The sequence below is a fragment of the Phocoena sinus genome, chromosome 15 (genome assembly GCF_008692025.1).
Source record: "Phocoena sinus isolate mPhoSin1 chromosome 15, mPhoSin1.pri, whole genome shotgun sequence".
NCBI lineage: Eukaryota > Metazoa > Chordata > Mammalia > Artiodactyla > Phocoenidae > Phocoena > Phocoena sinus.
In genome coordinates this window covers 77,907,933-77,923,621 of record NC_045777.1, presented here as the reverse complement: position 1 = coordinate 77,923,621, position 15,689 = coordinate 77,907,933, and the positions used below count along the sequence as shown (strand labels likewise).

The 15,689-nt window shown below is 54.6% G+C and overlaps 1 protein-coding gene across 2 annotated transcripts in view; it reads right to left on the bottom strand.

Moving 5' to 3' along the window:
- CASTOR2 (cytosolic arginine sensor for mTORC1 subunit 2) overlaps positions 1-15,689 on the bottom strand; it is a 58,893-nt gene that overhangs the window by 14,415 nt on the left and 28,789 nt on the right. For both annotated transcript variants that reach the window (XM_032604275.1, XM_032604274.1), the window contains exon 2: positions 8,246-8,316. In XM_032604275.1, the coding sequence (XP_032460166.1) occupies positions 8,246-8,316 (71 nt within the window). The remainder of the gene's footprint in view (positions 1-8,245; positions 8,317-15,689) is intronic.

Below are 15,689 nucleotides of genomic sequence, written 5' to 3'. Positions count from 1 at the left end.
TAGGCTGCTTCCCAGAGAAGGGAAGGGGTTTGGGGGTGGGGGAGGCAGGAGGAAAGCCTGATCTCAGGCTGCCACATCTAGTCTCTCCACTTGTCATCTGGGGTGTCAGGAGAGAGACTTCTCAGCCCCAGGACCGCCAGAGGAAACACGCTCCCCAGAACTGAGTGTCCCAGTTCAATTCTGAAATTCCAAGGGGTCTGGAACTGGCCATGGAGGGGATTTCCTGGGGGCAGTGTTGTGAGCCCCCAACCCTGCCATCTTAAGCAAAGACAGCCCCAGGGGCCACCGAGGGCCAGGGTGCCTTGATGGTCTGTCACCTGAAGCACCATTTTAATATACTAATAAATAAAATACTTAATAAAAAATTTTAATTTCACTTTTCAGTAGGGCAGAACCCCAAAAGCCATCTTAGGAAAATTCTGGAGGGGTCCTTTTCATCACCGCATGCTAACACATCAGGACCATGTCGGCTTTTGTGAACCTGCCTCTGCCTGCCTGTTCCAAGCTCCTCACAACTCAGAACTGCCCAGTGGCTTTCCACATTCTCTGGAGTAAAAGCCGAAGTCCTCGTGCCGCTGGGAACCAGCCTTGCCCCAGAGGACTTTCTGGGATGATAGATATGGTCTATACCTACGCCGTCCAAAGCCACTTACCCCATGAGGCAACGGAGCACGTGAAATGTGGTCAGTGCTACAGAAGAAATACCATTTTAAGTTGTATTTAATTTTGGTTCCTTTAAATTCCCATGGCCGCGTGGGGTGAGCGGCTAGTTCAAGTCTACAATTGGCCTCACTAGCATGCCAGCGCCCTGGGGCGGTTGTCTCCATCGGCTTTGTTTTCTGCTATTCTCAGCGCCTGGCACACGGAGGCTGCAAAAGAATGGATGAGGAGGGACGTGGCAGCTGTCCCTGCCCCTCTGCTCTGCCCAGGCCCCTGTTCCCACCCATCGACCTTCTCTGCTCCCCCGGCGCGCCCCCACCCCAGCTCAGTCTCTGTGGTCAGGGCTTGGTCACACTGCCAGACCCCAGGTGGAGGGTGGCCTTCGACATCATCCCACGCTCCTATACCCGGCTTCCCAGGATCAGGCAGAGGGCCCCGGGGGAGCCAGTGTCATCCCCAGACACTGCCAACTTCTCTGAATTCTTAGTCCAGCAGTGCAGAACGCTGTCCATTTGCTCATAGACCTGGCTCAGAAGTCGGTCCCTGCCCCATTTCACAGAATAGGAAACTGAGGCCCAGAGAGGGAAGCTGACTGGCTCAAGGTCACAGTGCAGTAAATGGGGAGGGCACCTCATTCTGGCACCGTGGCACGTCTGTCCAGACCCGCCCCGCCGTCAGCCCATGGTGGGGTGTCGCGAAAACCCCTCTTGCAGGGATTAGCTTCAGGGCTGTAAAGTTGGAGGGGGGGTCCGGGCAGCTGAGGTTCCAATGTCCCAATTCTGACACCGTGGTTCCACTGGCCCTGAAGGCCTTCATCTGGCAGGTGGAGCCTCTGCTGCCCCAGCCTCAGGCCTGCCCTCTGTCCCCCGCCTGAGCTCCACAATCCAGTGGGGCCTGATCTTTAGCAGTGGGGTCCTCGGCGAGCACGTGAGGGTGGTGGCAAAGAACACAGGCTTTGGGCTCAGACAGTGACAAACTCTAACCCTGGCTCCGTCCTCTCAGCGGAGGCTGCTGGGAAGCTGCTGCTGATACAGTGGCAAAGGCCATTCCCACCAAGTCCGCAAAGTGCTGGGGTATGTGCATTTTTAGGGGGTGCTAGGGTAACCAAGGCTCTGCTCCGAGGAGTCTCTCAGCGGGTTTGGACAGGTCCCGCGGAGAAGCCCAGGCCTGAGGCCGACCGGAAATGGGGGCAGAAGTGGGTGGGTGGGGGATGGTGGGCAGCCTGCAGGCTGCCACTGCCCAGAGGATTTCAGCTCAATCCAAATGCTACTCAGAGTTTGGGCAGCCGGTGAGCGGGGGTGGGTCCCGGCTCTCAGTCCTGGATGGAACCCCCTGAGGTGCTTCAAGCAGCAGGCCTGGACTGAGAGGGAGGTCAGCCCCGGGTCAGTAGTCACCTCTCTGAAGCTTCCAGAAGGGTGAGCTTTGCCAGAGCCGCAAAGCAGCTGGAGACCACAGTGCTCGCTGCTTCTGGCCCCAGGGACCCCAAATGCTGCCCTGGCACTCGGGGGCAAGGGAAGGCCTGCCTGGTCCCATCGTCACCCAGGCCAAGCCTCAGGGTGCCCGAGGTGCTGCTGCGGGGCTGGGGGCTGGGCTGCCAGGAGCTGCCAGGAGGGAGCCAGCTTGCTCTTCCCTAGAGGAAAGGTAGACACATCCCAAGACTGAAAGGGATTATTAATACTGTCACTGCCCATCATCCAAGACCCTAAAGATAGCCTATCAGAGCTGAGGACGCTCCCTGGCGGGTCGCTGAGGACACATGCCACCTCCCAGAAAGCAAGTCGGCAGCTCTGTTGCTGGGAGCCCACCCCACCTCCCCAGGAGTCCCCCGTTTCCGGCTGTAGGACCTGCGGTTCCCTGTGCTAAGTGGTCACGTCCTCTGCACGGAGTTTGCCAGGCTTCTCCCACCCTGCCTGCGGCAGGATCAGGAGTCCTGGGGTCAGGTGGGCGGGTTGCGTCCTGGCTGTGTGACTCGGAACGAAATCACCACCTCTTGGTTTCTTAGTTTTCAAATGTTGGGCTGATGAAATCAGGACAGACCCCAGAAGACGCTTGGAGGATTTAATGGGATAATCCCCATCAAGTGCGTAGCTAAGTGCCTGGCGTCCGAGGGCTTGCCAAGTGCCAAAGCCTTTCTGTTGTAACGCTGCTGCTGGGAGTTTTGTTGGTTTCTGGATAGAAGTTGGGGAAAAATGTATCAAGAGTTTAAACATGTACAGTTTCACTGTAAAGGAGTAGTTACACAAGGGACAAAGAAAGAGTTATGGGTACGAACGTTCAACCCAAAAGGATTTAAAGACAAAGACCTGGGAGCTACCAAAAAAGTCAACGCCAGGGCCGGGTAGATGAACCACAGTTCATCTGTGACAGAATACTATGCATCTGTTTAAAAAACAGGTTTTCCAGCTATGAAACACATTTTCCAATCGAAGGAAATCAGAATATAAAATCTATGGTAGGTATTAATTCTGCAATTAATGTCTCATTCTGTAGGTGTGGTAAGTAGGAGAGGGCTTTTATTCTCAGCTGATACAGGCTCAGGTATTCAGGGTGAGCTGTCCTGAAGTCTTGGGTTCAAGTGGTCCATTAAATAATAAATGTATGTGTGCACTGTTTATGGACAAGAAGCGAAAACAGTTGTCCTCAAAGGTGACCAGCCGGCAAGTCTAGTTTCAGGTGGAGGGAACAGGGGTGTTAACTGTAGGCTCTCAACGGTTGTGCAAGTCTGAAAACTGTCAAAATATAAAGAGTATGGGGAAAACACACTTCTGAAGGCTATCTGATACTGGGAAATTATACGGAGTGGAATGAAAAGATAAGCAGCATATACACTACAGGTCAACACGGCGAAATATCCACACCTGGGGGTACAGAATGTGGAGACCTCGTGGGAAGGACTTGCCATGAGGCAGCCCTGGAGAGGTCGAGGGAAGCAGGTGGGCGGGCGGGAGCTGGGGTGTCATGGGAATGATGCGGGGGACTCTCCAGGGAAGCAGCCCTCCCTGTAGCAGGCACCCCATCCTCAAGGTCCACCCCTCCTCCCATGCTGGGAGATGTAATCTCAGCTCCAGGCTGAGCTGCCAGTCTGTTATTTTACACAACGCGGGAGACGCTCCAAAGGCAGGTGTGCATCATCCCCCATCAGTGCTCACCGGGAGGGAGGGTCGGCTTCAGGGCACAGTGAAGACCTCACCCCGACTGGGATCCGAGCTCCTTCACTGACCTGGACCTCGAGCAGAGGGGACCCCTGCTGGGGGTATTACTGAATTAGTAAATTAGGAGCTCAGAGCTAGGTGGGAGATGCAGGGAGTGCTGCTGGGCACTGCACTGTTTGCCCTGGTGGACACGCAAAGTGGAGGTGGCACGTGACTCCCTGATGCATGTCATACGGCCACACACACACCTTCCAGAACTGGGAGGGAGGGAAGGAGGTGATCCTGTGTTAGGGACGAGGCCACGGAGGCCCCAGGTCAGTGAGCAACTTGCCCAGAAGGTAGCGGAGGCTGGATAGAACCTGGGTCTTCCCCTCAGCCCTGGGCGAGGCCAGGAGTTACCCCTCGACATCCTCCTCCCTCTATCTTTCGACCAATCACGGCACCAAGCCCCAAGTGTGCTACAGATCACACTGACACACACAAGGGGACTGTGACGGGTGGGGGGCCCCCCCGATGTGCACTGGGCCCCTCTAACCGCAAACCTGGGATTCTGCTCACTACCCAGAGGTCAGGGCAGGCGCTGCTGCTCCTATTATTTTGGGTCCCTGAGAACACCTAGCATTGCACAAAGTAAGTGCTCATTAAATATGTAAGAGCTCAAAATACACACACGCACCTCCCTTCTGTTGGCCACACAGACACACAGCATCCATTTCAGCCAAGAACCTCTAAAATTCCACAACGAACAAGGAGCTGTCTGGTTAATGTCACTGACGATTGCCCCTCCCTCCCAGGAAAGGTCCAGCATCTTACGTACAAGTGAATCGCAGACAGCTGCTGGTTTCTAACCATAAAAGCTTCACAATGGAGACAACTGTTGGCGAACAATAACCAATGTACCCTGGCTGATGTTAACAGTGGCCAAGGGAAGCCCTTGGGTGAGAAGCAACACGTGCAGAGCTGGGAGACGGGGCACCATCCTTCATACAGTGTGACACAGCCAGCACCCCTCCCTGGTCCCACCGGGGCAGCCACAAGACCAGACTCCCTTTCTGAAGAGGAGTCTCCTGAGAGAACCCCCCTAGAAGCGAGGTGAGAGGGTAGAACTCAGCATCGCTACCTCTCACTGCAGCCTCCAGCCCACCCCAAATCCTGCTCTCTGAGAGCAGACTGCCCTGGGCCTGCCCCCTTTTTCTCAGGTGCTCCTGTGACCTTGGTCTGCTGGGAACCACCACTTCTCAGCAGCACTTTCTCCTCATTTCGGCTGGAACCACCCTGAAAGCACTTCCGGCTTCAGATGCCCCTCTGTCACTCACAGCGACTCTGGGCACGTAAATGGCGGCTTCCTCACCTGTAAAATGGGTCTCCACTCTTTACCCTTCAGGCCACTGGAATGATCCCAGGAGGTGATATGTCTCTGCTAGGCTCCAGTTAACCGTTAAGAGTGGCGGAGGGGGAACGGGAGTCTTACTTTGTATGGTTTTCCCCTGTGGCTCCATAGGGTAAGCGCGAGAGGTACTTACTACTTAAATCTATGTACACAGTTTTTTCTCTGGTAACGATGGATATCCAAGCAGCCTGACGTGCTGACCAGGAGTCACGGCCTGGAAGTGAGACCCTGGCTCAGAAGTCACAGAGCGGCTGGGCCCCTCCTGGGCTAATAATTTAAACCTGCTTCCCCACGTCCTACCTACCCTGTACTAAAGAGTAAGCCGATGACCCCTTTGTCACCGGCTCCGTTCCAGCCACTCAGGTTCAGGGAGAGGCAGATTGAGACTTCGCCTCCACTGTTTATGGTTCCAGGGAACCTCAGGGTCTGTAAGTCCCTCAGGAGCTGAGGCTCTGTCCTTATACCTCCTGGTCTGCCCTGCCTTACCCTGTCCGGGGCCTGGCCCGTGGAAACATGCATAAATGACACCAGTGGCGAGGCCTTGGGCAGGCTGCACATCACGTGTCTGTGCTTCAGCTTCTTCATCTATAAAGTAAGGACCGTTAGAGTCGTTTCCAGTGTTTAGCACAGTGTCTGCAGACAGAAGCACCGGCAGGGCTGGTAAAATGCGTTAATCTATGTTGAATGGCGGAGGGGTGGGCGTGGAGGTCCAAGACTCAGCTCTGGTCTTGCTTCCTATTTCGAGGGCCTCTCCTGTGGGGTCTCCTGCACGGCGGGGCATCCTCTGTGACTCGCTCTCGCAGCATCCACACCCTCCTTGCACAGCACCCACCGCAATGGCAGCTCCACAATTAATGGTGTAATTAGCTGGCAGGTCCTGAGGTTCATAGGGTCGGAGGTGGGGTCTCTCATTCCGGCTACACCTCCAGGGCTCAGCAAGATGCCGGCACGCAGCAGGTGCTCAGTAAATACTGCCCCACCCCCCACCCCGGGACTGGCTCAGAATAACCCGACACTCAGCTCAGCCAAAGGACGGCTCCCTGGTTACTGACAATTCCTGCAAACACAGCCTTCCAGGACCAGCAAAACTGGCTCCCCAGGTCCCGCAGCCTCCCACTTTCCCTGCTCAAGGAGTTTTCTTACCTGCTGCCTTCAGAGGTAGACAGTTAGTCAGACATACTGGTCTGGGGAGGTGGATTAGATAGAATATCCCTTCCCAGAGAATAGACACTCTGGGGATGTTCCTTCTACATCCGAGGTGCCCTGATTCTCAGCGGTTCTGTGTAAAGGCCTGAATGCCCATGAGAAGATAAACATGTGCTCGGGTTGCCTGAGCAGACATTCTTCGTGTGAGTTGTGGCTAAGGCAAAATTCCGGTCTGTGGTTCCTGTGCTCAGGAAATGTCTGATGGGGGACTTCCCTGGTGGCGCAGTGGCTAAGACTCCACACTCCCAATGGTCAGGGCACTAGATCCCACATGCGTGCGGCAACTAACAGTTGGCATGCCACAACTAAGGAGCCCTCAAGCCACAACTGAGGAGCCCGCCTGCTGCAACTAATGAGCCCCACTGCTGCAACTAAGACCTGGCGCAAGTGAATAAATATTAAAAAAAAAAGAAAAGAAAATTCTGATGAATGAATGAATGAATGACTGACGACACAGGTGTCCTTGGCGAAGGGGCAGGGCCTCCAGTGGGGTCTGCCCCATTCCTGCTCTGGCCACACAGCCGCCCCCCCTTGGAGGCATGGGGGGCCCGTAGGATGTGGGGCGCCGAGCCCAGTCCCCGATACTGACTCGGTGCCCTAGACCACGTGCGTGTGAGGACAACAGGGGGTAGCTGGGAAGCCGCTTCCTGGGGCTTCACTTTCTCACCAGTAAAGGTAAAGAGGGTCAATACCCATCGGGAACCACAAAATAGTCAACTCCTGACTCCACAATGCCATTTCTCAGACTCTGTTTTGGGAATCAACCTGCATAAGAATACGTGTTATGCACTGACAGAGTTTATAAATTTCTCATTGGAGGACAATGAAAATAACTTCAGCTCCAACCGTAGGGGCCTGGGCAAGGAACCAGGGCTGCTGCTGAAAGGCTGTGATATCACAGCATATTTTGTTGTTATGTTAAGTGAAAACATTTCTATAAATTAAACAGACCGCCTGAGAAAAGCTGGAAAGAAAACCACGAAAAAAGTGACCAGTAGTTGTCTTGTGGGTAGGGCTAGGGTTTTAAAAACTGTTGGATTTGTTGCCCTCTCTACATGTTCGGAAGACTCTAACTTAGCAGTTCTGAATGACCACCAGCTCTCAGGGGGCCCAGCTCCTCTGCTGGTGAGTCTGGACCCACGGCTCCCCGCCTCCACTCTCAGTTCCTCATTGGTAATCACAGGACAAGCACGACAGCTTCGCATCAAGTAATACGTATCGGTCAGCACTCGCCACCAATGAACACTCACTGTTACTTTAGAGCCAGACAAACATAACGAACTTCAATAATAAAACGAAAAGGATGTGGAGGATGAGGGGACAGGGCTTCTTTCTGGGGTGACGGAAGTGTTCTGGAATCGGATAGTGGTGACGGCTGCACAATCTTGGGAATATCAAAGACCACGGAACTGCTGTACACTTTAAAATGACGCGCTCTCTGGTACGTGAATTCTATCTCGATTTAAAAGACGGAAGGAAGATAAAGGAAAATCATAAAAGGATGGTGACTGGGGCACGTTCCTGTTCGAACAAGGACTGAAGATGTTTTGAAAGCGTCTCCCTCGCGGCAGGAGTCCCAGAGAACATGCCCCCTGTCTTCCTGGTTGCTTTAGCTCCTGGCTGGGGAAGCACCGCCCCCTTTCAGCTCTGGGGCCTTTCCTGGGAAAAAGTCTCGCGAGCAGAAAGGGAGGGGATCAGCCAGAACACAGGACAGGAGGAAGCTCTGCCACCAGCAGGTGGGGACAGAAATAAGGGGGCTGGGGGGGGGGGGGGGCGGGCAGCCAGCACCAACTGCCGGCCCCAGTCCAGCCAAGCCCCTGGGGAGAGAAGCACTTACCCAGGAAGCCCTCTTCATCGACAATGATGGTGTAATCCTCTGGGGTCTCGGTCAGACTGAAGAACTTGCACCTGGGTGGACGGACAGACAGACACGGGGTATTGTAAGTCCCAGCAGACCCTGTGGCAGCTGCCCGCCTCACCCCCGCCCCCTCTCCCAACGCTGTGACCCGGTTTACCCAGAGCTCTGCCCCAGGCTGCTCGGGGGCTACTTATTTCTCCCTCCACTGCCTCAGTTTTGACTCAGGAGGACTCAGAGAGGCCTAGGGACGCTGATGGTTTCCTCTGCACCCCCGATCTTTGAGGACCCCTGAGCCGGCCAGCCTCCAGGGTCCCCTACGGGCCCAAGGGCAGCTCTGGTAGGGCTCATGCAGATGAACTGTGTTTTCCGTGCCCTCCGCTCCCCACACACATTCTGACCTTGAGGCCTCTGTCGCTGTGTCGTGTCCCCGGCCCATGGTCCTGGCCCCTCTCCTCACCAGCTCGAGAGCTCCCACGGTCATTTACGGCCTAATTCGCATCACCCAACCGACAGCCCAGCCTTTAGGGTACTTTTCTCCCTTGCAGGAGAGGATGGCGTGGCTGTCCGTGCCATCGTGCGGCAGGGATCCCTGCACTGCCACACGCTGCCTTTGGTAATACTGCTTAGCCTGGGGTGTAAGCAGCTCATTTCCTCCCCCAAATGGGACCATCAATTTCCCAAGGCCAGGGAGGGTCTGGCAAACACTCGGTCCGTCTGTATCTCATCCCTGCCGGTCTCAGCCCCGAGCACGCTCTTGGCACCTGGCAGACACGCTGGGCTACGTGTCCAGACAGCCCTTGGGGCTGGGCTTTGAGGCTGTCTCCAGCTGAGGGGCTTACCACCCCCTCAACGCCCGTCTCCCTGTCCCCCATCCAGCTAGACTGGCCCCCAGAACACCCCAGGCACAGCTGTAGGGAGAGACGGCATGCACAGGCAGCGGTGTGCAGGAAACTGCCCATGGTCATTGATTTATCTGGTGTCGCTGATCTCAAGTATGGGGCTCAGCTCGGGCTCCATGCCCGATGTGTGAAACCCATCCATCACAGGAAGCCGTGACAGAAGGAGGCCCCACGAGTAAGCCTGGCAAGGGCCCGAACAGCACTTCTACGAAGATTAAAATGGGAAAGGGATCCTGAAGTGGATGCAGCGTTGCCGGGGATGGGGGTGGCCGGAATGTCCGCGGATCTCTGCCCCCCCCCCCCCCCCGCTCCCCTCTCCTGGCAGCCATCCTGCCACACTGAAGCCTTATCAACAGAAGCCCCGCAGCACCCTTTTCACTTTATTCTTTAAATTTTCACAAGTAGTGAGATCAGCTGGAACTGGTAGGACTGCAAAAGGGTACAGCCGTTTGGAAGATGGTTTGTCAGGTTTCTATAGAGTGAAACCTACATGACCGCTGGCAACCCTGCTCCTGGGTATTTAGTCAAGGGAAATGAAAACATACGGCCCCACAAAGGCCGGTATGCAAATGTTTACAGCTTTTATCTGTAATCACCCCGAACTGGAAACAAACCAATCGTCCTCCCTTCAGCAGGAGAACTGGGTAAACTGTGGTACATCCACACCAGGGAATACTGGTCAGCAATGGAAAGGACTGAATTACTGATTCTTGCAACAATGTGGACGAATCTCAAGAGCATTTTGCTAAGTTACAGCCAGACTCAACAGGAGACGTGCTACGTGATGCCATTTATATGACATTCTGGAAGGGACTACACTGTAAGGATGGAGAGCAGATGCCTGGTTGCCAGGGGTTGGGTCGGGGCTGACATTTGAGGGCCACCGGGGAACTTTTGGGGTGAAGGAGGTGTTTGGCTCTTGACGGTGGTGGTGACAAGATGATGTACATTTGTCACAACCCAAAGAACTGTACCCTGAAAGGGGCGGCTTCTACTGTACCTGTGCCTTATACCTCAGTGAACCCGGCTTCAAGGAAAACGCTTCGCCAGAGCTGTAAACAAGGGGGCGTTCCCCCGCCACGCCCCCCCACCACAACGCTCTGCTCGAACAGCAGCACCGCACCCTTCAATTTCCCTCCAGCTCTTTGGTTTTCAAATTACATCTCTGTCCCTGCCTGTCCCATATCCAATTGGCAACTACTGCCCGGACAAATGAAATCTATAACTGCTGGGCGACAATGGCAAATTATCACTTAGTGAATGGCAACCACTGGTCTGGCCTAGCTCCTCCTTGGGGACCCCTGTGTGCTAAGAAAGAGCCTCAGAAGCCCACCCCCACCCCACCCCCACCGCCAATCACCAGATTGCCACAAGCAAGGACTCCCTGGGTGGGGGGAGTGGCCACTCAGTCATCCCAGAGCCTTGAGAAGGCAAACACATGTGGTACTTGCTCCCTGTGCCCTCTCGGGGGTGAGGGATGCTCCAGAAATAGACCATATAAATGGCCCTGGAGGGCATAAACACCAGCAGAAGGCAACATCGGGGGTATGACTATGCTGTTGATGTGACCCGTCTCCAGGGGCCGAGTGCCAGCTATTATCTCGGAATGTGCACCTTGGCGTGGGCAGGCCTCCAGGAGGGTGAGTCAGTCGGAGGGACCTGCAGCTACTGCTCTGGTCACACACTCGGGAGCAGGCCTCCTGCTCTCCTAATTTTACCCCCTCAAGTCCTACACATCTCTGAGCTCACCCCATCTTACCTCCCAAGTCGCTCTGAGATCTGTTTTCCCCTCTCTCCATCACCCCCTCCACGTGAGCGCTTGCCTAGAAGCCTCCCCTTGCCTCACTCCCCCACTCTTGCCTGCCTCCTTGTCTCACGGCCCCAAAGGTGGACAAATACTCTTTCCACTGCCCGGCACCCCTTTCCCTCTTCTTTGGCTGGAGACGTGCCACTCATCCTTCAAGACCCAGTTTAAGCGTTTTCTTTGGGGTGAAACCTTTTCTGATTGGCCCCACCACCTCTTCTTTCTCACTTCCTACCACAGGGGCGATGCTGTCTGGATGTTAAAGCCACAGTGGACAGCTGGGCTTGGTGGTGCATCACATCTCAAAGGGACAGCTCATTTATCTCACAGTGTATGTGTAAGATGCCCTTAGAGTTGGGCTGTGTACAACCTGAACAACTGCACACGATGGTCCTGAGTGCTTTCCACGCGCTATTACAAGTAATACTTGTTTCCCCCAGTGGACCATAAACTCTCACAGGCAGGGACGGTGGGTTCTCTGTACACACACCTTGTACCTGACACTGGCTGGACAGAGAAACAACACTCAAAGTCTGATGAGCAGAAGAGTGGACTGTGGCCACATGACTACCCCCAAAGCCAGAGGAGCCCCAATCAGAGCAAACACTGCTTGCCCCTGTGTGGCACTGCCTTGACTTGCCCCCTCTCCGGGAGGCGCTCAAGTCTCCAGTCCCAACTTCACGCTCTCTAATGAGCCGTGGCTAGATCAACACCCCAGATGCCGGGCCCCAGTGTTCGTGGCCTCTCTGTACTTTGTCTACAAGGAGCTGGAGAGAGGACCGAAACCCAGCAATTACCCAGCCTGCTGCTGAGTGCTGTTGGGAAACCCGGGGAGGAGGAGAAGTGTTTGCCCTCTAGACGCCCGCATGGTGCTTAGAAACAGGATGAAACAACAGGGTTAGAGAAAGCAGCCTGGGAGTGCGGGAAGAGGACCAAGAGCCTGGGGTCAAGAGACCTGGGTTCCAGTCCCAACCTGGCACCTGGGGGTGGTGAACCCTGGGCTGCTTCATTCCTCCGTACAATGAGCGACAGGTTCAAGGTGGACTAGTTTCCATCCAGCTCCGGTTTGGGCAGGGAGGGCACAGGCCACATGGAACCCTGTCAGTGCCATAGCGAGGTGGACCTCAAGGGGCCTGGCTAACAAGGCACGGAGAGATGATCCCAGAACTATTGAGTCTGTTTGGAAAATGCTTTTCAAGGGCAGGCAAAAATCCCAACTAGCTCTGTTCAGAACCCAAGACAGATCTGCTGCCCAGGCAGCTGGGCAGGTGGTACATCACAACTCTGGTGGGGAGGGCTCATTCATTGCACAGTCTGTGTAAAGAGTGCCCTTAGAGTTGGGCAGTGCACAACCTGTGCAACTGTGTGTGATGGCTGACCAGCAGGTCCTGCTGGCGCAATCAGATAGATAGGATACAAAACTCTAGAGTCCTGGACAATGAAGTAGGGAGACTGGGGAACAGCAGCTCTGGGAGAGCCCCAGTTCACTGTGGTTCAGGACATACCCCAAGAGTCATGCAAGTCCGACTTCCCTGGTGGCGCAGTGGTTGAGAGTCTGCCTGCCAATGCAGGCGACATGGGTTCGATCCCTGGTCCGGGAGGATCCCACATGCTGTGGAGCAACTAAGCCTGTGCGCCACAACTACTGAGCCTGCGCTCTGGAGCCTCAGCGTAAATAAAATAAAATAAAATAAATAAATAAATAAAAGAATCATCCAAGTCCCCTGTCCAGGGGGCGCCAATGCATCCTTGGGCTCTGTGCACAGAGTACGGGTGCTGGATAGTACTGGAGGCCATACCAGAAAGTCTGCGCCTGTTCAGATCCTCACGGCCCACACATGCCCAGAGGAAAGCGAGGGGACTTTACACTGAAATCCCTTCAGCCTGGGGGAAGATTCCAGCCACCATCTTTAAATCTCTATGGCTGTTGTGGACCATGGGATGGAAGCAATGCTGCTGCTTATGGCTGTGTGACCTTAGGCAAGTTACTTAACCTCTCTGTGCCTCGGTTTTCTCATGTGTACAATGAGATGAAAATATTCAATATCTCCTTCATAGGGTTGTGGTTGAAGAATAAATGCCCAGCATGACTACGGTAAGCACTCAATATGTTGGCTATTTTTCCTTCTTGGAGGACAGAGGCAGCTGAAGTGGAGGACCATGGGGAGGCCGGCTTGCATTCCCAGTAAGAAAAGCTCTAAAGCCAAATGGGCTACAGAGACCAACGGGCTGTCTTGGGAGGTGGTGAGACGTCAGTTGTCTGAGGGGCTGAGCCCCAGGCAGGTGGGCTGCAGCGGTGATGCTGTCTCAATGGAGAGGATAGATTAAGCCGCCTCCAAGGTTCTGTGGAGCGCTGAGTCTCTGATTCCTTGAAACACTGGTTCTTACACATTGACGCCAAGCAACAAGCTTTGGCTGAAGAGCCTCCATTCATCTTCCCAGGAGCCCAGCTCCCACCAGGTAGCCAGTGACGAGATGATGGTTTACGATGGAAGACATTGACTCAGCCTGAAATTCCCAGTGCATCTGTTGGAGCCAAACCTGCTCCCTGGTCTCAACTCCCTGGTCTCAGCTCCCCGACATGCCACACTGGGACCTCAGGAATCTTCACAGACACTTGACACGTCTGAGCACAGGGACTATCCAGATCGGGGGAGCCAGGGAGGTGTCCTGACACATCACCATCGGGTGGGAGCTCCTATCTGCATCCGCCTCGCCTTCTCCACTCACCTGCTGGCTGGGTGATGGGCCCGCAAGGCTGTCCTGCGCTCCCTTCCTTGTTTCCCAGACACCACAAGGACCCCTTTACATAGTCAGGGCTCAGCAGAAGTTGGCTTTATGTGGAGTCTCTTTGTGCAGAAGACCGGGGTCTCTGGGAGGTGGGAGCTAGCTTTGTGGGCCAGACCCCATCTGGGACCGGGCCTGTTTTCTGTGGGGTCACAATGTGCCCTGTGTCAGCCAGACCCTGCTGAGGTCCCCTGTTGCCCGGCCACAGAACAAGTGCAGCCCTTTGCAATTAGAGCCTGGTCAGCCGGGCTATGAAATGAGCGCAGAGCCTTCACACACACCTGACAGACCTTGCAGACAGGACTGAGAACAGGTTTCCAGCATGTTCCAGGTACCTATTTGCAACCCGTTATTCCTTTGTTCCAGCAGGGCCTCTGAATGCCCATTTTGAATTTCAGCGCCTGGAAACCCACGCGTGTTTCTCACCGAGTGCAGCCTGCTCAGTCTACAACGAGGGAGCTTCAGCCACATCTTGCCTGCAGCGTGTCACAGTGAGGAGATGGAAGGGCCAGGGTCTGACCCACTTTTGGGGACCACCCGCCCCTGCCTCTGCCAGCCCCGCCGATGCGTTCCTGCAGAAGAGCAAAGGAGCCTTGAACAATATACAGCGAGTGACAGACGCGCTCTGGGGCGAGCGTGGTGGCCTCCCGCCTTCCTGGGCTCTTCTTCTTCCCCAAGGACAACCAGGCGGAGGGTGTGTGTCAGGCTTTCTTCTCTTAACCAGCCGTGGCTTTTTCAGCTGGGTCTTCTCCTGGATCTTCAATAGGTCTTTCGTGTTACCTACATTTCATTTCTACTGTCTTTTAACAACTGGAAGCTGCCATTTCAAGTTTTAGTTAGAAAAAAAAAACCTGCGTCACGTTCTGTGATTTGAAGGGCAACCCCGAAGAATGTCATTTTTCTGTTAAGATGGAAAAAAATCTGCTTATGTCTTGGGTGGCCAGAATTGGACAGCGTGGGCAACAGTGTTTGCAAATTCTAGGGTGGCACGCACAGACGGGACTGTAAAAAGGGGCTGGGTAGGGCAAAAGGAATCGCTACGGTCTGGATAAAGCCCCTGCGACCCAGGCGAAAGTGGCTAGATCACTCAGTCATCACAAATTGTTAAGTGCCTTTAATGTATAAAGGCACTGCTTCGGGTGCCGGAGACACACCTTAAATAACTGGATAGTTAGAATTTCCATGGGGGCTGGATAAATAAAGTAGTGAGTCAGACGGTGGTATGGCTGCACAGCCACTGAAAAAGTGGATTTGCAATCTAAAGCAGAGCAGGGAGTGCTGCCAGGGGTTGGGGGGTAGGGGAATGGGGAGCAACTGTTAAAAGGGTGCAGAATTTCAGTCTGAGATGATGAAAAGCTCTGGAAGTGGATGGTGATGGTGGTGAAGGGTACAGAACAATGTGAATGTGAGCATTTAATACCACTGAGATATACACTTAAAAATGGTTCAAACGGTATACTTTGTGTTATGTACATTTGTCCACACACACAAAAAAAAGAGCAGGAAAGCTCCCTGTGAGACCTGCAGAAGCTGGAAGAGCGGGCGTGTTGCTGTCCCAAAGCCCTGAGGTGGGTACATGCTGGGAGTGAACGAGGCCAGAGTGCCCACGTGGTGGGGGAGGGGGTATGACAGGTGGTGACGTCAGACGTCATGGGGGAGGGATGATGCCTGCGGACTGGGACTGGGTGGGGCCGAGAGACCAGCGACGAGGCTAGTCTAGTCGTCGTCTCCAAGGAGGCTGGTGAGAGCTAATGGTGACTCGGACCAGGCCGGCAGTGGTGGGCGTGCCTCCATTTACGGCCAGGAAATAATAGTCAACAAATCGGGGCTGGTGAGGTCACTGAGAAACACAAGGTCAAGGCAGGAAACCATTGCCTTCTGTGGCACGTTCTCATCAGCGGCACCAGGAGAGAGGTCAGTGGGCAGAAGGGGT